Genomic DNA, 22,911 nt, shown 5'->3' with positions numbered 1-22,911 from the left:
GGAGTCAATACATTAATTTAACAAAAAATGATGGAATATACAAAAAAAAAAATATCTTGTCACTGTTGTACCCAAACCCCCTAAACCTTTTACAGCAATATAAATACACTCTTTAGAGCATATGTCAAGCTTCACGGCATTAGTACTCCTCAGGGAGACCCTGTGTAGCCAGGGGCGGATTTGGCGGATTTCCTACTGAGGCAAACCCCCGAAACCTTATCTATGGTGCTCCAAATGGCCCCAAATTTTTTCTGCTATACATATGCACTCTTTAGAACATATTTTAAGCTTCACGGCATTAGTAATCCTCAGGGAGACCCTGTGTAGCCCCGGGGCGGATTTGGTGGATTTCCCACTAAGGCAAACCCCCCAAACCTTATCTATGGTGCTCCAAATGGCCCCAAATTCTTTCTGCTATAGGAATACACTCTTTAGAGCATATGTTAAGCTTCAAGGCATTAGCACTCCTCAGGGAGACCCTGTGTAGCCAGGGGCAGATTTGGCGGATTTCCTACTGAGGCAAACCCCCGAAACCTTATCTAAGGTGCTCCAAATGGCCCCAAATTTTCAACTTTTGGGAGTTGATTTATTAATTCCTGGGAGTCGATTTTTCAACTCCCTTTTTAAAAATGTGGGTTGGGTGTCGAAAAATAAAAATAAAATATGAGCAGAGCAGAGGCATGCTTGTGCATCTTGTGGGGTAGCTCAACTGGCCTCGAGTATAGCTTTTACGGAGCAAAACATGATAGAAGGTGAATAACAGACTTCAGCTGCCTCCTGTGTTGTAAGGTTGGGTGCAAGTCGCTCCTTCGGAAGGTCGCTTCGGCCGGTTGAGGGAGTTAGCTAAGTTTGTGAGTACCCAGTGTATGTGTATATAAGAGAGAAAAAAGAAACCCCAAATCGGAGGGGGCGATACAACAGAATAAGCAGCAGCAAAGAGAGAAAGATCAGCCAAGCAAGCGAGGATCGAGCTGGATATCTCCAGGCTCGTCCGTCGCGAGCAGAGTGACGTCGGGGCCCTGATGATGGTCCAGCCCGACGGCCGAGTGGGCAGACACATCAGCAGCAGCAGCAGAAGAAGTGGTGGCGACGGCGGTGGTGGAAGGAGGAGAGGGGGGCACGGCGGGGCCGAAGGTCTCGAAGATGTTGAAGTGGCCGATGGACTGCTGCGGAGGCGCCGGCGATCTCGGGGCCACGCGGGCCACAGCCGCCAGCCGAGGCTCCGCTTCCTCCTCCTCCTCCTCCTCCTCCTCCTCCGCTGCCCTGCGAGGCGGCTCCCAAGCTCCAACCCGGGGCGACGGACTGTCCACAGACCCGGCCGCAGACGCAGCGGCGCCCGCGAGCCCAAGAATGAACGGGTCGATCGCCGTCCACTCGTCCGGCCCTTCGTGCTTCCTCCCTACACACACACACACACGTCAGCCCTCTTCCTCTCTGCTGGCACGGGAAGGAACGCCGACGCTTACGCTTGCGTCGGCCCGAGTCTGCCGGCGACGAGCCCCCATCGGAGACTAACTCGACGCCCGGATGGACGGCCGACATGTGGCGCTCGAGGTCGTGTTTGCGCGAGAAGGAGCGGGCGCATGTCGGGCATTGGTGCTACAAACCGGGGGGAAGGACCATAGATTCGTCAACAGAGAGCCTTCAACGGCAGGAATATGAAACACCCACTTCGCGGATGTCGCGATGGGTAGCCTCGTGTGCTTTGCAGTTATTCCTGCGCACAAAGACCCGGCCGCACGTCCCACAGGCCCACTTCTTGTCGACCTTGAAGATGGGTTCGCGGGCGGGGTTGTAGGCGGAGATCTGCTGGAGCGGGACCCGTTCGATGGCCTGGGAGACGCCGCGGATCGAGCCTGAGGCGAGGATGGCTGTGGCTGTCACTGTGCCCGTCGGCGCTAGAGCCGTCGTTGATGGCGTCGATGTCGGCGTCGATAGGGCGAGCATCAGCTGGTCGGTCGGGGCCGGCTTGGCCAGTTCCGGCGGCGGCTGCTCGAGCACTGGGTGGGAGAGAATGTCAGTCAAGTGTGTGTGTGTGTGTGTTTTTTTGTGTGCTTTGAGGATGGTGGGACTGACTGAGGATCCGGACCTCGTTTCTGGAGTCATTGGGATGTGCGATGGAGAGCTGAGCTCGGTCGAGGGAGTTGCTGTTGTTGGGCTCGTCGGTGTCTGAGGGGTGGGCGAGGATGAGCGGGTCGTGGCGGTCGGAGTGGCGCTGGACGGTGTGTCCGGGATGGACGGAATGGACGTGGCGCTCGAGGTCGTGTCTGCGGGTGAATGCACGCTCGCAGAGGCGGCACTGGAACTGGGCGCGCTCCTTGAGGTCGAGATGGGTGCGTTCGTGGGTGGAGCAGTTGAACCGGCGGGTGAACTGGCGGCCGCAGATCCGGCAGGCCCAGTTCTTTCCGACGCGGAACGGGGTGAGCGAGTGTTCGAGGCTGTCGGGCTGTTCTGGGGGTGGGGTGGGCGTGGGTGGGCGTGGGGGTGGTGGTGGTGGTGGTGGTTTGGTGGGGGTGGGGGTGAAGAGGGAGGGGTCGAGGGGGATGGTGGCTGGGTTGACGGGGATGTCGGAGGGTGCTGTGCCCGCTGCTGCTGCTGCTGGCGGCGGCGCATCCGCATCACCATCAAGCACCCCGCCACTGATCCCTGGACAGCCACTCAGCAGCGAGAAGAGCTCCATCTGGATATGGGTACTGATATTGCTATGGATGGATGTATGTATCTATTTGTTCAGATGATTGCCAGGCAAAAGAAGGAGAGAAGGCCGGCTTGCAGGAGAAAGGGATGCAGTTGGGGGAGAGTCGAAGGTGCTGCCAAGTCAGCTGAGTCTCCCCCAAGTCACTGCGTCTCAGCTCAGCCCCCCTCCTGGCTCCGCCTCGAGCCTCCGACGTCGGGCCGACACCCTCGATGCCCCCTGAACCTTGCACTCACAGCCACCTCGGCCTGCGCTCCAACTCAACACCAGAAACCGCAGCAAGACCTGCTCTCCCACTTCTATCAGAAAGATAACCCACCTGCTTCATCTCAACCCAGAATGAAAAAAAAAAAAAAAAAAAAAAAAAACACCTCCAAAGAATAAAACAGCTGAGGGACAGCATCTTGATAGCGCAGCAGCACCAACAGCGTCTTTTCTTTCTACGCTACAGCACTTTGAGCGGCAAAAAGGGCCAAAAAACCCCCGCTAGAAAGTGCTGGAACACAGCGTAGCAGGAGCTATCCAGTGCCCTGTGCACCTAGCATCAGTGCAGATCCCGCAGAATTAGGCTAATGCTACACTAAAACTTAGCAGAATTGCATCACACTATAGCCTGTATATGATGGCAATGGAGACAAGGTGGATATGGAATCAGAAATACAAATCAAACTTTAAAAGAATTTCAATTTGCAGACTTACTTGCTATGTATCAAAAGAAAACCAACTGGTTAGCTGGCTTGGCCACTTAAAATTTAAATGGATGCCCCAGACAAAACTAGCAATCACAACTAACACCAAGGCAGATCCTAGATTGCTCTTATCAGCCACCTGCACACATTTCTTATCCAGAGGTTCATCAAAAGTTTTAACGGAGCTCCAGGAATTGGAAGCTGATCCAGGCAGATAATCCCCTACAACAAATCATTTGATTCCAAACTGAGTGGATCTTTGCCACGGGGAGAAGGCTCTGGGGCCATAGTGACCTCATGGTGCAGCTGCAGACTCAGGGGATTCTGGAGAAGGTGTGTAAATCCCAGTGGGCCTAGTAGCTAAGGTAAAAGCATACAAAGACTATTGTGATTGTCTTCAGCATGTTTATAGTTTGATATGAAGGTATGCATAGTTGGCTTGTTTTTTAAGAATGAAGAATTTATGTTGCTTGAAACATCAGTTTGACCAAGTGAACAAGAATTATCAATATTTAACACATTTCCCTTGGAGATACTTGCATTAAGTTGGGGAGATCCCACTCACTCCAACAACAGCAAAAGTAGTATTAATTTATGGTATGTATTCTGGTCCTAAAATAAACTTTGATTACAGTTTTTGATCTGCTAAACAAGCGGTGTCATGTTGTGAAGACTCATCTTTTGTATGCTGGTCCCCCTTTCATGTGGTGTTTCAAATCCATCATGAGAAATTGATCTTAATACTAAACTTGTGCCAACCAAAGTGGAAGTAATACAAAAGTGATCACACAAAAACATAAAAAGATACATGTCAAAAAAAATATTTACTGTATGTCACTGGCAATAAAACACTGTTGTTCAGTACAAATTGAGTAGTGAAACAAAGATGCATGAAATGATATATTCAACCAATGTCACTTTAATATTTCAATACCATCAGAAACACCCAACCACACCTTCCAACAGATACTTTTCAACACAAAAAGATTACACACCTCCAGCTGCTGTGTGATATTCATTGTTTGAATTTGAGACTATTGATGGAAATGTGAGGGTTCAGTAGACCCTCACTTGTGACAAAGGAGTTAGAATGTTGAGCCTGACAAAAGTTTCTAGTTCTAGATGGGGGTTTAAGTTTAACCCCCCCCCCCCCCCCCCCCCTGGACTTAACAGAGGCTGGGTGTGGTTGCTGCAAGGCTGCACAGCATGTGGGCTTGATGACTAATCTTGAAGGACTTGGTGTGTGAATTTTGGTGGGGAACCAGTCAAGGGGACTTTTGGAGCAGCAAGTACTGCCAAGATGCACTAATTGACTATCCAGAAGGTTTCATGCACCATTGCACTTCATGCAGGTACTGCTGTATAGTCAGAGGGGTACCAAGAGCTAACTTAACACAAGTCCCTCATATTGGAGGATCCTGGTACAGCCTGGGCTGGTACAAATCACCCCTTGCTGAGAAAGCCTTCTCAGGAGGGACTTGGTACTAATTGATGACTTCCTGTCACATCTGGCACCTTCACAGTTGTGGATATACATAGACCCAAAAAGTCTGGATTGTCACAGAGAAATCTAGTTTTTGGTGCTCCAGATCAATTCTAGTAAAGGGGGGGATACTTTGATGAGCTGTAGAGGGGGACTGTACATGTACATAGCCTTTCAGATACCTTTCACAGCCTGAATGCTCATAGCTCAACAGGTTTTGGATCCAGGCAGCTTCTTAATCCTGCAATAAACCATCTAATTAGCATCCAGAAACCCCAGACTCCATCTTTCTCTCCTCAGAATAGACCATAAAAGAATGTACTGCTCATCTCTTATGAAGAAAAAATGCAATGGGAGTTGTATTGGTTGCAACCCCCCGCAGTAAGTTTGACCAATAGGTACTTGTTTTTGGGCAAAAGAAAGATCCGGTACCCGGATGCTAACCGGTACCCGGGTCCAAACAATTATTCTCCGCATGGATATATTCCAGCATATATAATCAGTGATGATATGTGTCATTTCAATTATGTTTATCCAATCTTACAAATTCTTAGCTCAAACTTCTGATTGTTGGTTCTCTCCACTTCATACATGCGCTTCTTGAAAGGCAGTCTTAATGATTTTCAGGAGTCAGCTTGGTAGCCAAGCTTTTAGATGCATGGCTGTTGGGCTTTAGGGGCGGCCAAAGCAATTATGAGGCCAATCCATCACATGTGTTCTGTTAATGCTTGTACGAGCTTCCAGGCTGTGCATGATTCCATGTGGCACTTTATTTGGAGGAGCATCTGATCATTCTGCCCGGCCACATCCGGTCTCACATTATCTTTCACAACAAGACGGTTGTGTGACAGGCAACATAACATCACTGAGTTTACATGCGCCCGTCCAAACTCTACTTCAGTCCCATATCACCCAGCTCAGGCTTGATCACCGAGACTCAACTCCGACTAGAACTCCACCGAACAGTCCTCAAGAAGAGCGAGATTGGTGATCGCCAAAAGAAGAAAAAGAAAAGTTAAAAACAAGTGCGATCAAGAATCTAACCAGTTCTCTCAATGGGTCCGGAAGTAATCGACTATGAGTCACCCAGTAAGTCCTACCACTGGCATATCTTCTTCCATGTAACTCTGCATGCTCTCAAAGAAAATCAATAGTTTGATTGCCTATTCTGATCCACTGCTTGTGATTCCTTTCAGGTTCCACATTCGCCCTTGCATTTTCACCGTTGGGGTCTTCCTCTAATTCCAAATCACATGCGAATCAGTTACCTGACCTGAAACTTGCCGTTGGGACGGCGATGGAATCGTATTCTAGTAATAATGTGACGATCATCGGGCTCAACAGCAGCAGTATGAACACATACGATCCATATGACGACCCCATGAACTCATTCACCAACTCGACACATCCTCAATTCCATCCTCTGGCCACCGCACCCCATCCCTATCCTCCTACAGCGCTGGCCTTTTCACCCACCCGATTGAGTGAGAGTCTTCAAGCTAGTAGCAGCTCCGGTCAGATGGTCCGGACACGCGAAATGTTGGCAACCAGTTCGGAATGCATTCGTCTCTGGGATTTCGCCCAAGGAGTCGCTGAGGACGATCGTACATCGGGCTTTGTCACGGAGAGTCGTAGGCTGGGATTAAGTCAAAAGGGAACCTCATACCAGTTGGTACCTCGGAGTCAGATGGCCAACGTGAGTTTCACGCTATTTATTGAAATAATTACATTCTTAAATACAAAACAATTCAAAATGGAATCTAGAAATAAATCATCAAGGCACATTTATAATTCTGCCAGCAAAATATTTATGATGTGAAGAATAAGTGACAATGCCGTTGGAACATTTTGCAATGTCATCAAAATAATACCATTCAAATATGTTGGAAGGCATGTTATTGAGGTGCAAATGTATCTGTCTTTACGCCAAAAGCTTGAATGACTAGAAATCCTTTTCCCATAGCTGTCTTGCTAATTATTTCTGTGCCTCAACCCATCTCTAATCAAAGTTTGACTGACTGATCCAAAACTATCTATTCTTCCCACGGCCCGCGCCCCCTTTTTTTGAAAATTACCTCCTATTTGTTCAACAGAGCAAGGCCGATTATTCCGCTCCACTAACCTCATTCTCATGGTCGCAACTTGATCCCTCATTAATCGTGACATCCTCCATCGACACCACATGTACGGTCTGGGACATCTCCTCGAATTCGGCGATCACCCAACTGATTGCCCACGATCGAGAGGTGTATGACGTATGTTGGTCGAGTGCTTCTCGGGAGATCTTTGCCTCGGTCGGTGCGGACGGGAGTGTGCGGATGTTCGACCTACGGAGCTTGGACCACTCAACGATCCTCTACGAAGCCCAAGGCGGCCCGTTCCAGGCTGGCCGGAACGGGGTGGCCCCAACGCCGATCTCGCCCGCCGGACCTGGCGCAGCCGCACCTCTCCTCCGACTGAAATTCAACCCAGTCGATCCCAATTACATTGCAGTCTGCTCGGCCGTCGGTACTGATGTTCAACTGCTTGACGTCCGGGCACCCGGGGTTCCGATCGTCGAGCTTAGGGCCCACCAGGCGACGGTGAATGGAATAGCCTGGAGCGGGGATGGAAATGTTCTTGGCACATGTGGTTTGTTCCCCTCCGTAGCTAGAAACTATCACATGCTTCTACCAGATATGCATCTGCTTTCAAATACGTCCACATCAAGTAACTGACTTTTCTTTCTCTGTAGGTGATGACTGCCAAGTACTGATTTGGGACCTTTCGGGTGTTCCATCACTAGGCGGAGGGCCACCCCCACCGCAACCAAACACGCGAACAACAACCCCTCACACAAAAACAATCAGGGATCCGATCTTGGCGTACACTGCACCTCAGGAAGTTAACGCGCTAACATGGTCGGAGGCAAATAGGGATTGGGTGGCTATCGGTCTTGGAAGAAGAATCAAATGTCTCAAAGTGTAATAAAAAATCAAACCACCCGATACCTGTATCACGTCATCCTTAATTAAACAACTACAACTCGTCACTTTTCTATGCTCCATCTTTCTGCTTTTCTCCTATTTTGTTCTGGGTGTTTTTCTTATTTTTATCTTTCTGTTTAACGATAAATTATGTATATATGCCTATACTCAAGTGTGTGTAATTTCTTCATTAGATCGCTTTTATATTTCTCTGGGTAATCGTTGCATTCAACAATCCATTCAAGAACATCGTATGGTTCTTTTGAGCCACATGAAAAAACGGGGGGAGCAAGCTGGCACTAACCATTGTATATGAATCCCATACTTACTCTCAACTCCCAAATGCAATAGTGCGGACCAATTCAGTAGGGCCACGTATGGGACTATCATGAGCAATTCTCGAAGGCGAGAAGATAATTCTGTCCAAACTGTTCACATAATCAATCTGCTTTTGGCTAGAGTTTTTCATGCCGCTCAACAGGTGGGTTCATGATTGAAGTTTACAAAATTTTGGAGCTAAATTCAAGGCCCTTATGAGCAAAATTTTAATTTTTTGATAAGATGCACAGGAGTAGGCATGGAAGTAATTTTTGAGACCTCCAGCCTGCCAGGGAGCCAAGACAACCCTGTCATTGTGAGCAGGCCAGTTACATAAATAACTATGTGAACCGACAATCTGTCTCTTGTTAGGAAGCAAGCATTTGAATGGTTCCACTTTAACTGATTAATCACCCCAATGACATCCGTAATGGCTCATCAAGACGCTCGAGCTCGGTGGAAAGTTCAATGAGTTCAAGCAATCGGGTTGCTCTGCCTGATTCTGTTGCTATCAAGGTCCCGAGTGCATGTGTGCGCTCAGTTCATCCTTACGCCGTATCGTTTGTGTCTTGGCCCTCTGCGAGCTCTGGTTGTGTACCGGGGATATTTATTTGAATTTGTTGAGCCATTGGTTGTCAGTGGTCAGGTTGCCAGGCTGGGAGTGGTGTTGCTGTGTAGTGGTATGACTAAACTGATACATACAGTCTCTCCTACAGCCAAGACATCGCTCAATGACGCATACACCACATTTAAACTTCCCTCTCCACTGCCAGCATCTGATTGATCACACATGTTTCCCGACGAAGAACGAAACTCAAAGGATACTACAATCGAACACACGAGCAGATAAGGACGAGAACCTCTTGACACCCAAAAGCCAGAGACTGAAGAATAACCGATCGAGCTCCCAAGGCCGAATAGAGATTCGAATCGCAAATACACACGTACTGATCGACACCGATGGCCGTTCCCACTCAAGCTCATCAGGCTGCCGATCCTAATTATGTCGATCTCTGCCCATATACTTCGCGAAAGCATTGTCGACAGCAGTCGCAAGCAGGTTGCACGAAGGTACGTGTTTGCTTGTTTTAAATCAGTCCATCAAGCTCGTGCTAACTATCTGACTGCTCCTCCGGTTCGCTTAACCTCTAGGTCCATTACAAGCCGGACATTCAACCCCACACGGATCTGTCGCTGGGGGATTGCAGTTATCTGAACAGTGAGTTGTCAACTACACATTGTCTTAATGTGTGATCTATGGACAGGAAGAGCTCCACGTGAGAATTTGTTTTGATTTTGTTTGTTGTTGTACAGCTTGTCACAGGATGGATACTTGCCGTTATTTACACTGGATGGTCGAGGATCCATTAGCTTTCCCGATTCCCCCACCACCTCCTGACAAGGATGCTTTGATTCAAAGTCAAGCGGCTTCAAGTTCGGTGAGTCGAGAAAACAGATTCCTCTTGATTCCTCGAACTCAAAACTAGCTGATACTTTTACTAAAATTGAATTTCAATTCAACTTTTCCGTTGGATTTGACCTCTTTTTTCCCACCATGCTCCATAACACTGTCGAAATAGAAACTTTTCCCGCCTCAATGGGTCAATTGCGATCTGAGGCACTTGGATGTAGGCATTCTGGGCAAATTTAATGTCCTCATGATGGATCCACCCTGGGGTACGAACCGGTTTTTGCTTCCCCTAAACCTCACCCTTTTCCAAACCCGTGAATGAAAGCTAGGTTTGAGATATATTTACGTTGTGCTCTCATTCAGATATTCACATGAGTTTACCCTACGGTTAGTGCGGATAATTTTCTGTTTTGAATGCGATTACCAAAATGTAGAAACTGATTGGCGTTATTCAAAAGGCACTATGACGGATGATGAGATGTTGAAAATGCCGGTCCCATCTCTGCAAGAATCTGGTGGTTTAATCTTTGTCTGGGTCACGGGTAGAGCACTCGAATTGGGCCGGGACTGTATGAGGACATGGGGGTAAGCTTCGATCGGACCCTCATCAGTAAACGAGAAATGTGCTGTCTTGTTGACGTTGCGATGATGTTGTGATAGGTATGAACGGATCGAAGAGATCGTCTGGGTTAAAACCAATCAGTTACAACGATTGATCAGGACCGGCCGGACTGGGCATTACTTAAGTTAGTTCCCTCCGTATATTTCTCCCAAAATCATGAACTCATTCTAACATAAGTTGTGATTAAATTATACCAGATCACAGCAAAGAACACTGCCTTGTTGGATTCAAACGACCTGCTGATAAAGTTGGAGAAGGATCAATGACAAAGGAAGAGATTCGAGAGGCTCTGAGTTGGGTCAAGAGTGGAATCGACACGGATGTGATTGTGGCCGAGGTAAGAAATCCTATAAACAGAGTCAAAAAGTTCATATATCAATCTTTTTGCTGATTGTTTCATCTCAACCACGATAACCAGGTCAGAGAAACATCCCGTAAGCCAGATGAGGTGGGTCATCGGGCTATTGCTCTACAAAATAAAGGAAGAATTGGTCTTGGGTATCTTTTTTAGCTGATTGCAAACAACACATGACTCATGATGGATGAATAGATATATGAAATGATTGAACGGGCTTGTCCCGGAGGAAGGAAACTGGAACTCTTTGGAAGGTCTTACAATTTTAGACCAGGATGGTACGTTCATGCAAACTTTCATAAGACTGTTAAAAAACGGACAAACTCAAAGAAGGAAAAGAAGAACAGGATAGAGCTGATACTTTTGCTTGAATATACCACATTCATCTAGGATCACGCTGGGTAATCAGTTGGAAACTGATTGCTTATACGAACCTGAAACGGTCGAAAGATTCAACAAGATAAGTATTCTTCCCATTTGCTGCCATTTCTGTTCTTCTTCGTCTTCCTGCAAATAGGCCAGCATGAAGCTCATACGGGAGCGGTATGCTCTTCTGCTCGTTTCTACAGGTACCCCGAAAGACAAATTAAACAAGCTATCCTACCACCTTCCTAATGCTTTAAATCTAACCGAGAACCCACTATACTGGTCTGAATAAAAGTCAAGCAACAATCGATCAAGACAATCAAACCAAAAAAAGGGCTCTAAAGATTCTCATCCACGCAAATCTGGAAGTAAGAAGCATGCTTTAATAATGATAATAAGAAAAAAAAAAAAACAGCAATCAGGAAGAGCAGACAAGAACGAAAGGAAACGAGAAACACATGTGTAATAGGCCCTAAAAATTTGATTGATACAAACATTCTGTTGTACCTTAATATACTTTCATTCGATTGTAATGATTCCACTTTCATGAAAACCTTAATACTAATAGATTCCACCGTGCTTTCCCAGCAATTCCAGAGCACCTCCAATGGAGCTCGAGCTTAACTAAGCCACTCGCGGTGAGCGGGCCTGGCCAGCAGCCCAGTCTCACCATCATGGCATAAATATGTAGCAATTGTAGCCGGGCTACAGATACCAGACGGGTACCCCCCGTTCTGGAGGCGAGATACAGGAGGCACCCGCCTTCCTCGCCTAGTTCGGACTAGTGCCGGAGTTAGGCTAAAGCGCCTCCTTTCCTTTCTTCTTGCTACAGCCGCAGGGGTTTGTCCTGTACGGCTGTAGACGCTTGTTTGTACCCCTGTACTCAGGGTAGTCACGTGTTGTTGTTTCATTCTCGAGGCCACTATATAAAGTGGCCTCTCGTCAGTTGTAGGGGTTTTTCCCCCAGTTCCTTTTTTTAGTCGGAATCCTAGACTTAGCTAGTTTTCCTCGTCTGTGCGCGCGCCCCTCCCGCTGAGCCTCTGTCACCTGAAGAGCCCCGCTTCACAATCAAAGCTCGCATGAGCAAGACGTGATGTAGAAGACATTTTTGACACTTTCTCTTTTGGCTTCTATACCACTTGTAAATTCATGTTGTACAGTTTTTCTGATTGTGGACCATCCCCATGAGTTTCCAGTATTTTATTTTAGTTACTGAGTTTATTGTTGCTACTCTAGCCCTAATGGGCTACCTGAAGCTGATTCAAAGCTGCAAACAGAATGGGGGTCAAATGGTCAAAAGGGATGACACCCACCACTGGTTCTCAATGGGCTGGCTGGCAGAAGCAAATTTGCAATTGAAAAGCTGCTGGTTAGATCAAACATTGTAACTACTGTAACAAGGCCACCTTGGTCTCTAGTCTTACCAAATCTTCCTTATATTGGTTGATCAAATGGACAGTCTCCATGTTGCAGAGGGTGCCAGGGTCTCAAGATTTGCATAATGCACTTCCTTCATTCTCTAATAACATCAGCAAATCATCCGGTGATTAAATTCCTACTGTCAGCTTTCTGTATGAAATTTTGGTCTGATTATTATAAAAATCCAAGTATTTTCACTGGGCTGACAGTGAAGGTTAACAAGGAAAGAACTTTAGATGCAGGAGGCATCCTGTGTCTAAGCTAGCACGGAGGGGAGTAAACTGAAACTCCTATGTATTGATTGGATTTATATACAATACAATCAACTAGAGAAGACTTAAAAAGTGACTTTATGCTACCACTTGGGTTTGTTTCTTTTGGAGAAAGTTGAAATTGGAAAATATAAATTGTTAATGGAATCTTCTGGAAAGAAGTTGAGCTGATTGGCTACTGTTGGAGGTGGTAGCAACACTGGGTAATTACATTACCCTACGTTATCCACGTTATCTCAGTAATGTAATGGTTTCAGTTGCCGCCCAGCTACGTTACTGCTATCCGTAATTTGTGATTTCCTGACGCGCCCGTAACATAATTGTGTGCGTGTTTTTTTTGCATCCTGAAACAGATAATGTAATGATAATTTTCCAGGATAGTGTGTTATTGCCGTGAAGCAGATGCTGTACGGTGCCCCACTCCTGGATAATATGCTTATATAGCACTTCACCCCTGGATAATGTGTTATCTCAATTCCCGAGGGTGAAACAGCCCTAACCCAATGATAGTTTCCACAAGCTCTAGCACACACAGTAATTGTATTGGTCCAGGGGCAACTGTTTGCCCTCAAAAAAATCCCAGCCACATCCTTAGTCACAAATCTTTGTGCTTATCTGGGAGCTCCTGCGCTGTTGAGAGATTATTCTTGGCAGCATCAGATGTTTGTAGCAGTTGCTGTGGGAGCCTACTCCCCTCAACCATGGTGCACTGTGTCAGTAGCCTGATGTGGCTTCACGAGGATATCCCTTTGACTGGGGAATTTGTGGAGGCTGGGAAGGCATTGAAGGTGATCCTCCCCTCAAAAACAATAATAATATTCATTTTTAACTACATTATCCATAATATTACAAGTAATTTAATCTGTTCCTGCACTTCAGTAACGTAACAGCAGGCAAAAAATCCCCTCCCGCCAACAGGATAACGTAATTTAAACAAAAAAATAGTGCAAATGGATAATTATAACGTAAAAATTGTCCATTGCAGATAACAGTAACAATAATGGTCAAAAAATTGTTATGTTACCATTACGGTGGTAGTATTGGCATTGCAGAAACTTCTTTCTAAGGAAGATATCAAGGGATGAGAAGGGGAATTATGAGGTGATTTTGAAGTGAATTCCAGTAAAAAAGGTGGTATGGAGAGAAAAAACACCTAGTAGGAGGAGAATACTCAAGTAATCACCAGGGCCCAGTTTGGAAACCCTGTTCTATGTGATAAATGGGAAAATATATCATGCACAACCCAAATTTTGCCCCCCCCCCCCCTACTTCTTGACCAAATTTTTTGAACCCCTGGGGGTCACAGGGGATAAATACACACTACAAACATGGATGAATTTGGGAAGGCATATATTGATTAATATGGTATACATTGATCAATATGGCATACATTGATCAAATGATATTAATCATTTTTTTGAATTCATCTTTATTATATTTGCTTCCTCCAATGTATCATCACCCTTCTATCATCTCTCTGTCTATTGCTTTCCCCCCTGGTAAGCACACAGGAATGCAGATTTCCAAAAAAATTATGATGATCCAACAGATCCCTGCCGTTGGAGCTGGATACTGTGAAGCCCCGCATGTCTTGCGGGTTTCACAAGGTGACATCCCATCTATCACACAACCTCTACATAAGTACAGCTCCTCCCCTGCCCTCCTAGCTCGGCAGAGACCTCCGGACCCCTTTGACATCTCTCTGCCGTGCTACTCTAGCCCCCTGCAATACAGCCCCCGAGGACGTTGGATCTAGAACGTACCCTGGCCTAGTGCCTTGTCCCACCGTGCCACCAGCCTCTGAACAGTGAAGGGTCTTCCGACCCTTACAGATACACTGGGTTTGGATTGCAACCTTAAATTATGATAGTGATTCTTGTTTGTTGAATGCCAAGCTTGCATCTGTTGAATTGTTCTGTAATCCAGCATCATTCACGAAGGTACCAAAAAAAGGTAGAGGTACTTTGGATGGTCAACAGGAGTTGTGTTGCTGCTTCAAGGTTGCATGTAGTTGAGAGATGGTTGAAATCCTAGCTTAACTACACCACAGGAGCAGGTCAACGTTCTGTTGACACTCTGTCTTCACGTCCCCCGAACGCTTTCCTCCGCAGGGGACAACTGAGTCCTGTCCCCCCTCCAATTGAGGGACTTCCCCTTCCAATAGGATTAGTTATGTTATGTTGAACCTGTTGACCACTCCGATCTGCTAAAGTTGCAAGTGTTACAGGTGAGCATACTTATAGCCACACAAATACATAATTCAAACATTCCTTGATCTATGCGGACTCTTTTCTCCATGAATCACCCGACTTTCAAGCTAAGGTGAAACAAGTTTTAACTTGCATTGCAGGCTGTGTAACCCTAGGACCCAGCTATGAGGCCATACATTTTTGGAGCATCATGATAGACACGAACCCCGTGAGGTCAGACGTCGGTCACTGATATGAATACCAGCACGCCTGACCGTAACGACCAGCCGCCAAGCAATCCTTTCATAACTAGCCTGCATGTGGCTCCCTTATTTTTTGGCCGTCTTTGTCTTGATAAGCCAGCTCATTAGTAACCCGTACGCTACCATCGATGACTCCATGGCACTGCTTTGGCTTCCTGGTCAAATTGAGGGCAACTTCTTGGCGGATGTGGAGAAATTTCGAGACGAGAACCCCATATCATCATTTGCTGGCTATAGTATGTTCTCACCTCGCTCCAGGAGCCTGAGTCTTGACCCTTCTTGTCTACCGCCTGCTTGATGGACTCTCATGTGCCCCCCTCAATCCTAACCTTGTCTGACTTCTGTTCCTCAAGTCCAACTTCAAGCTCGTTATAGGAACCTGCATGAAGCAGCAATTTGCTATTTCGAGGGCCGATTACACACTCTGCGAGATCGCCAGTTTGAGAATCGTGACAGACAGCTACGTATCCTTGTGAATCAAGTAATCGATCATATTCTGCGCCACGAATCCATGTCTCGGAATGATCTGAAGGAATGGTGCCAAGTACTCACCAAAACAATGCAGAACCATCGCGGATACATTACCGTTCCTGTTGCAATCCTCTATGCCTTTCACACTCTCCGTCTGAAAAATTATGAGGATGAGGAACTCACGCGGGAAATCGAACAGATCACGAAGCGCATGATGAAATTTTTGAGGAAAGAAAAATGTGCAATACCCATATGGGTCAGGGGTATGATCTCGCAAATCTACTCAGTTTTCTTCTGTATCACATTTACTAACTCCTTTATCAATGCAAAAACCCACTTTCAGAGCTCCTCCACGCCAATTGGGGCCTCGATTACGATTTTCGTTAGTCATCCGTAGTACACATCTGAAAAACGAAGGATAAATTCCATATCTAACCATTTTTCACAATCTACACCACTCTGTTTATTTCTCAGGCATATGGGGAATGGAAGAGTTGCTGTTCTCTGAACCAAGGTTGAAAGATCTAGCAATGGCAATGCACAATAACGACAACGATTATATTGTCAGGAATCTGGATGATATCTTTAACAACATCTTTTCGCCTCCACCACCGAAAAACCTATCTGCTCAAACAAGAGTAGCCTCAATTGCTGCACTCTTTCATTTGCTGAGGGGAAATTATCGAATGCAGGCCACTCGACTCATGGAATCATTGAGTTCAGACCACCAGCACTTTTTCTTATTTGATCATGAACTTCAGCTAGTCAACAAGGTGTTGCTTGACCACCACATGGAACACTCTTCCATTGTCCAGATGTAAAAAACCTAATGGAATATAGTTAAATATCTACAAGGTTGAGAGTGCTGCGCTGCAATAAGCGCAGCGCAGCGGGTTTGGCGGCCACTTTGCTGCCCTGAAAGTAGTGGCCCTGCCCGCTGCGCTACCGCTTTTTGGCGAACTTGTGGAAGTCCCTACTTCTGCAGGGGGGTCGGCAGCACTGGTTGCTCCCCCCTCGAAAGGAGGGACTTGAGTCTAATACTGACTTACAACCGCGTCACGGTTGATTTGTTTTGGTGTATCCAACTTTTGGTTGGCTGCACCTCCTTCACATCCATCGCTCTGGAGTTAAGAAATAGGGTAGGAGGTAGAGGAGGAATTTGCGGATGTCTTCATCCAATTTTCAAGGGAAACCCTTGAAAATTGGGCCAGCAGGATTTTTTACAAGATTGCAAAAATCCAAAAATATTAGCTCTCAAGATAGAACAAGGGCGCAACAACTACACTAAACCACGTTAGCTCCCCTAAAACTAAATTGTAGCTGATGCCCTCTAAAATTTGGGGCTATTGGCTGTAGCTGTAGTAGGGAGCCACTAAATCACACTAAAACTAAAATAAGCTAAACTACAGCTGATTAGTGGTTCACTACAGCTGATTGGGGCCACTAAAACTGGAAATACAATTTGTTTGGATGTAGCTGTAGTACAGCAGGCACTCCAACTAAAAAATAGCTTAGTGGCACAAACTAGACTAATTTAGCTGAAAACTACACTAAATGTGGTAGTTGTTGCACCCTTGGGTAGAACACAGGTCATGTTTTTTTTTTTTGAAATCAGTATTTCTCCCCAATAAAATTAACTCCATATTTTTCCATGTACTGCCATGAGATGGTAGTCCCAAACACTATTGATTACATAGGAAATGGCCATGTTTAAAAATAAAAAATGTAAATGAAGCTGCACTGAAATTGGCTTGTAAAATTTCCTACTCATACAATTGTTGGAAATTTGGAAATTTTCCTGGATGATAATGAAGATACACATCCAGGGCACACCGTGCCCAAGTTATTTTTTGTGAAATTAAGTGTGAAGCCCCTGTCTTCTGTGGAGTTTCACAAGACCTGTGACAATCTTACAAAGCACAACAGATACTTAACCCGCTCTCCTTCTACCTCCTAGCCCGGTAGAGATCTTCCAACCATTTTTTGCTCTACCAGCGCTAGGTAAGTATCCCTTTTTCACTACTCATAAAAAGACTTGCATGTACTGAGAGATCTTCTGACCATTGTTTTCTCCACCAGCGCTAGTGAAATCAAAGACCCATTGGACATAGAAATAGGGAGTTGAAAAAGGGGCAGGCTAAATGCACACCAAAGATTTACTTCATGCACACCAAAAATGGAGTGAACAGTAGTTCACTCCAAACTTTTTGGAGTGGATGATTGTATGTTCACTCCAAACTTTTTGGAGTGGATGATTGTATACTCCAAAAATCCCCAAAAATTGGAGTGCCCAACCATGCACTCCAAAACTTTTGGAGTGAACACCAGGGCACTCCAAAACTTTTGGAGTGAACACCAGGGCACTCCAAAACTTTTGGAGTGAACACCAGCAACGGTGGTCCAGCTACGCTAACCGTAGCGTTAGCGTGGCGTAGCGTAGCGGAATTCCGCTAAATTTTAGCGTAGCGTTAGCGGAATTGCGCCTCTCTGCGCTAACGCTACGCGCAAAGGGTGCGCAGCTAATTTAGCTGTTAGCGTATCGTTAGCGCAGATGCGCGCAATTGCGCTAACGCTACACACGCAGGGCGCAAAAGAGCGCGCGCTACGGTGCGCCACAGTGCTTTTAGCTGAAAAAAGGCCTCTTTTTCCGCTAAAAGCGCTGTAGCGCAGCGTAGCGTAGCGTAGTGACTGTAGCGGCGCGCTAACACTAACAAACAATTGGCGCGCTGTTAGCGCCGCTGAAACGTAGCGCAGCGTAGCGGCGCTAACAGCGCGCTAACGCTACTCAAAATGGGCGGGCGCTTTTTGCCGCTACGCTAACGCTAAGTGGCCCTGTAGCGTAGTGTAGCGTAGCGGCCCACTGTTGACACCAGGGCACTCCAAAACTTTTGGAGTGAACACCAGGGCACTCCAAAACCAGCACTCCTCCCATCATAAATGTCCGTTCTGGACTCTGCACCGCCCACGGAGGGCAGTACATATCCCTCTTGATGACCGGTCGGTCCTGGTCATTGAGAGGTCTGTGTCCTCTCCTCTCCTTGACCGGTCGGTCCCGGTCATTGAGAGGGGTTGCGTCCTCTCGCTCAATGGCCGGTCCGTCCCGGTCATCAAGAGGGGGGTGTCCTCTCAATGGCCGGTCTGTGCCGGTCATCAAGAGGGATATGTGCTGCCCTCCGTGGGCGGCGCAGAGTCTAGACCGGCCATTCATGATGGGAGGAGTGCCCCTGTGTTCGCTCCAAAAGTTTTGGAGTGCATGGTTGGGCACTCCAATTTTTGGGGATTTTTGGAGTATACAATCATCCACTCCAAAAATTTTGGAGTGAACTACTGTTCACTCCATTTTTGGTGTGCATGAAGTAAATCTTTGATGTGCATTTAGACCACTGTTCACTCCATTTTTGGTGTGCATGAAGTAAATCTTTGGTGTGCACTTAGCCTGCCCCTTACAAAATCGCCTCCCATAAATTAATAAATCAACTCCCAAAAGTCGTTTACGTTGCACGGACCGCCTCTGGATGTCCGTCCCCAGTCCGCAATACCAAAGTTTGACCCGCACACATTTTGGGAGTTGGAAAATTAATTCTACTCTCCAGAATGGGAGTCGAAATTTTAACTTCACAAAAAATGACGGAAAATAAAGAAAAATTTATACCTCCACACTGGGGCACCTAAATCCCTCCAAAGTTTTACAGCTGCCATAAAGCACTCTGAATAGCACCTGATGAGCTTCACGGAATTTGCACACCCCAGGAAAGGGGTGTGCTACTGTGGGTCTAATTTGGCGGATTTCCTACTAAGGAAATCTGCCAAAGCCTTAGCTACAGTGCCCCAAAGCCCCCCAAAATTTTAAAGTGGGCATAAAAGCCTCTGAAAGGCACATGGTGAACTTTTTGGCAGTAGGAAGCCCCAGGAAAGGGGTGTGCTACTGAGGGTCTCATTTGGCAGATTTCCTACTAAGGAAGTCCGCCAAAGCCTTTGCCACAGTGCCCCAAAGTGCCCCAAAGTTTCTGATCATGAAATAAAATACTCTATACCCAAATGGCTAGCTGCAAGGCAGTAACACACCAGCATAAAATAATTTTGAGGCATCTGGGGATTTTGGTCATATCTGCTACTAATTGCCTCTACAACAGATAATAGTGCCTCCGCCACAGTTGATAGTGCCTCCGCCACATTTAATAGTGCCAACGGTGGGTAGTTACTTTACTTTACAATATCTGCAGGATTTTTGTAAAGTAACTACCCACCGTTACTTTTTGTGCCGTTATTGTTAACAGTAACGCGCGAACAGCGGCATCACGCGTAACGTAACGGGCCTCTTTTTTTGAGGCTGTTACCAGTAAAGTAACACGTTATGCAGCGGATAACGTGTTATTGAGCAATAAAAGGCCAAATTGGCTCTATTTTGGCCTTTTATTGCTTGTTATCTTGCCTTATGTCTTTTGCTACGCGCTCAGATACAGTAACGGCCGTTGCGAAAGAAAAAAACTCTTGGTGTGATATTGATATTGCACTGCCGTTACTGGTAACAATAACAATAACGGCCAAAAAATGTTATGTTATCGTTATGTTACGCTTTACTGTAGCAATAACTACCCACCGTTGATAGTGCCTCCAAATCAGTTAATAGTGCTTCCCCCACATTTATTAGTCCCTCTGTCAAAGTTAATAGTGTGTCCGGCACAGTCAATAGTGCATCTGCCACAGTTAATAATGCTGCTGCCACATAACTGTGGGGGAGGCCCTATTAACTGTGGAAGAGGCAATATTAAATGTGACGGAGGCACTATTAACTGTGGCAGATGCACTATTGACTGTGGCAGAGGAACTATTATCTGTTGCAGAGGCAATTAGATATGACCAAAAGCCCCAGCTGCCTCAAAATTATTTTATGCTGGTGTGTTACTGCCTTGCAGCTAGCCATTTGGGTATAGAGTATTTTATTTCATGATCGGAAACTTTGGTGCACTTTGGGGCACTGTGGCAAAGGCTTTGGCGGACTTCCTTAGTAGGAAATCCACCAACTGAGACCCACAGTAGCACACCCATTTCCTGGGGCTTCCTACTGCCAAGAAGTTCACCATGTGCTTTTCAGAGGCTTACTCCCACTGTAAAATTTTGGGGGGCTTTGGGGCACTGTAGCTAAGGCTTTGGCGGATTTTCTTAGTAGGAAATCCGCCAAATTGGACCCACAGTAGCACACCCCTTTCCTGGGGTGTGCCAATGCCATGAAGCTCATCAGGTGCTATTCAGAGTGCTTTATGGCCGCTGTAAAACTTTGGGGGGCTTTAAGTGCCCCAGTGTGGAGGTATAAATTTTTCTTTATCTTCCGTCATTTTTTGTGAAATTAAAATTCCAACTCCCATTCTGGAGAGTAGAATTAATTTTCCGACTCCCAAAATGCGCGCGGGTCAAACTTTGGTCCTGCGGACCGGGGACGGACGTCCAAAGGCGGTCCGCGCGACGTAAACGACTTTTGGGAGTCAATGTATTAATTCTTGGGAGTCAATTTTTCAACTCCCTAGAAATATGGCCCTAGTAGAGCCTCATTTGAGCCCCAGTCCATCCTTCCCAGTGAATATTCCACAAGACTCTTGCAGTAAGTTGCTGTTTTTCATATGATTTTTCTTAAAAAATGACCTCAGAACACCAACTGTGTGACACGCAAGTATGCACATTTTAGACACAAGCCTCTCCTGCACTTCATGCGTTTGATGGAGAGGCTGTACACGCTTGCCTTTTTCACTTAGAGAGAACGTGGGGACGCACTAATTTCAGCGGTAGCACAGTGGTGGTCTCGCTGCGCTTGCGCTAATTAGGCGGGGGGTGCAGCGTGGGCCCTCTTTGCTTTGCTAAATCATATGCTTTCTGCAGCAAAGCGCAGCGCTCCACCCTTGATATCTATGGAAAGTACCAGACAAAATTATGAGGAGACCAAAATGTAGGAAAATATCAGAGTCACAGCAAGGTGTGGCTCAGACCTTTCAGAGCTACTGAACAAAATAAATAAAAAAGCTCCAAGAAAAACAGTACATCTGATCCCCTTCATGTGGAGGTGCTTCGCTGGCAACTGAAGCCAAAACAGCTTGTTTGTGTACTGATGGCAAGGAATGCCAGAAATGATCCAGTTAACGCCAGTTCATGGAGGTAAGGCAAGATGCCTTAACCTTGGGAGCATTTGGAAGGGCTCATAGGTATACTTGTGGGATGAAGGGTATACCCCTGGCCTGTAAGCCCCACAAGTGCACAACTCCCATTTTTGATTCATGCAGGTAAGGATTGGGCTGGTTGAACTTGGCACCAAAAATACAGGTATACAATTGCAGATGTCATTACTTGACTGGGTCCCTCCTGCAAAAAATTCCAGCTTTGAGCCAAATTCTTATCTGTAATATTCATGAGAGGCCAAGGCGGCTTTGCCTCTGCAAGCACAAGATCCAGGTCTCCTGGCTGTACCCATTTGGAAATTACAAATCCCCCTCCTCTTGTCTGGCCATACTTTAAATGAGTTGGAGTCTCCCAGGACCCAGGCAGACCCCACCACAATCCACACTTAAGATCATCCGGGAAAAATGACTCCAGTCTCAAACGCTGCAAAGAGTCAAACAAGAAGGCGCCGCAGGGAAAAAAGAGAGGAAGAAACGGTGAAACAAAAACAGCTCAACAAAAATGTGAAGTGTTGTTCAAAGCCAATAACTATTTATTCCAACAGCAATGATGATGACATAGAAATAGTTGAAATAACTGATGGCAGAAGAATTCAGGCCCTTGAAGCCAGCACCATTGCGCATCATACCACTGTCAATGTGGGACAGACTGCCTCCACCAATATGGAACAGACTACTGCCGCCAATATGGAACAGACCACTGCCGCCAATATGGAACAGACCACTGCCGCCAATATGGAACAGAGCAACACCACCAATATGGAACAGAGCACCACCGCCAATGTGGAACAGAGTGCTTCTGTTGATGTGGATGGGTTTCTTTAATCCATAACTATGCATATGAGTCCATGGTTATGTACTTGCCCGCAAGCTTGGACTGTGGGTCCGCTGTGGTGATCAATTCTGGAACATGTGTCAAATTGTCCATGGAGCAATCAGGCGGTGCAGAGCGCAGAAAACGCAGAACAGAGTGGAGTGGATCACACAACTGAAGGCAGTGGAGCACGGAGCTCAACGGCGGAACTGGACTCAAACTGAGCAGGCTAGCAGAGGTGGTGATTGGGGGAAGCTGTGGTAGCCAAAGCGGGCTACGTCAGCGGGCGTAGCTGGGGCGGAGGCGGCGTGTGGGATACTGACATCATAGGCTAGACAGGGGCGTGGAAGCTAGGGAGAGGAGTTTGACGGGAGTCAAAGGCAAGCGGCGGAGACAACAGAAGTTAGTGTG

At 46.5% G+C, this 22,911-nt stretch overlaps 5 protein-coding genes across 5 annotated transcripts; 4 read left to right on the top strand and 1 right to left on the bottom strand.

The window, feature by feature from the left end:
* Positions 1-947: 947 nt before the first annotated feature.
* Positions 948-4,403, bottom strand: PtA15_1A218 (uncharacterized protein; the record flags this gene model as incomplete). The annotated part of the gene is made up of 7 exons (XM_053165222.1): positions 948-1,019; positions 1,092-1,220; positions 1,290-1,399; positions 1,467-1,599; positions 1,672-2,000; positions 2,077-2,446; positions 4,380-4,403. 7 exons carry the CDS (start codon positions 4,401-4,403, stop codon positions 948-950), a joined length of 1,167 nt encoding a protein of 388 aa, XP_053016435.1.
* Positions 4,404-5,922: 1,519 nt separating this feature from the next.
* Positions 5,923-7,834, top strand: PtA15_1A217 (uncharacterized protein; the record flags this gene model as incomplete). Its single annotated transcript, XM_053165221.1, has 4 exons — positions 5,923-5,956; positions 6,064-6,563; positions 6,961-7,498; positions 7,602-7,834. The coding sequence occupies 4 exons, from the start codon at positions 5,923-5,925 to the stop codon at positions 7,832-7,834; spliced, it is 1,305 nt and encodes a 434-aa protein (XP_053016434.1).
* A 1,277-nt stretch (positions 7,835-9,111) lies between these two features.
* PtA15_1A216 (uncharacterized protein) lies at positions 9,112-11,197 on the top strand (the record flags this gene model as incomplete). The annotated part of the gene is made up of 12 exons (XM_053165220.1): positions 9,112-9,222; positions 9,304-9,370; positions 9,466-9,590; positions 9,732-9,828; positions 9,926-9,949; positions 10,021-10,147; positions 10,223-10,308; positions 10,382-10,521; positions 10,603-10,632; positions 10,735-10,817; positions 10,930-11,003; positions 11,109-11,197. 12 exons carry the CDS (start codon positions 9,112-9,114, stop codon positions 11,195-11,197), a joined length of 1,053 nt encoding a protein of 350 aa, XP_053016433.1.
* A 3,906-nt stretch (positions 11,198-15,103) lies between these two features.
* PtA15_1A215 (uncharacterized protein) lies at positions 15,104-16,340 on the top strand (the record flags this gene model as incomplete). The annotated part of the gene is made up of 4 exons (XM_053165219.1): positions 15,104-15,284; positions 15,402-15,782; positions 15,863-15,901; positions 15,994-16,340. The coding sequence occupies 4 exons, from the start codon at positions 15,104-15,106 to the stop codon at positions 16,338-16,340; spliced, it is 948 nt and encodes a 315-aa protein (XP_053016432.1).
* A 5,751-nt stretch (positions 16,341-22,091) lies between these two features.
* On the top strand, positions 22,092-22,511 carry PtA15_1A214 (uncharacterized protein; the record flags this gene model as incomplete). The annotated part of the gene is made up of 1 exon (XM_053165218.1): positions 22,092-22,511. One exon carries the CDS (start codon positions 22,092-22,094, stop codon positions 22,509-22,511), a length of 420 nt encoding a protein of 139 aa, XP_053016431.1.
* Between the last annotated feature and the right edge of the window lie 400 nt (positions 22,512-22,911).

Source organism: Puccinia triticina, chromosome 1A (assembly GCF_026914185.1).
Source record: "Puccinia triticina chromosome 1A, complete sequence".
Taxonomy (NCBI): Eukaryota; Fungi; Basidiomycota; class Pucciniomycetes; order Pucciniales; family Pucciniaceae; genus Puccinia; species Puccinia triticina.
Note: the sequence above shows the minus strand (reverse complement) of the source record. Positions and strands in the feature narration are given on the sequence as shown.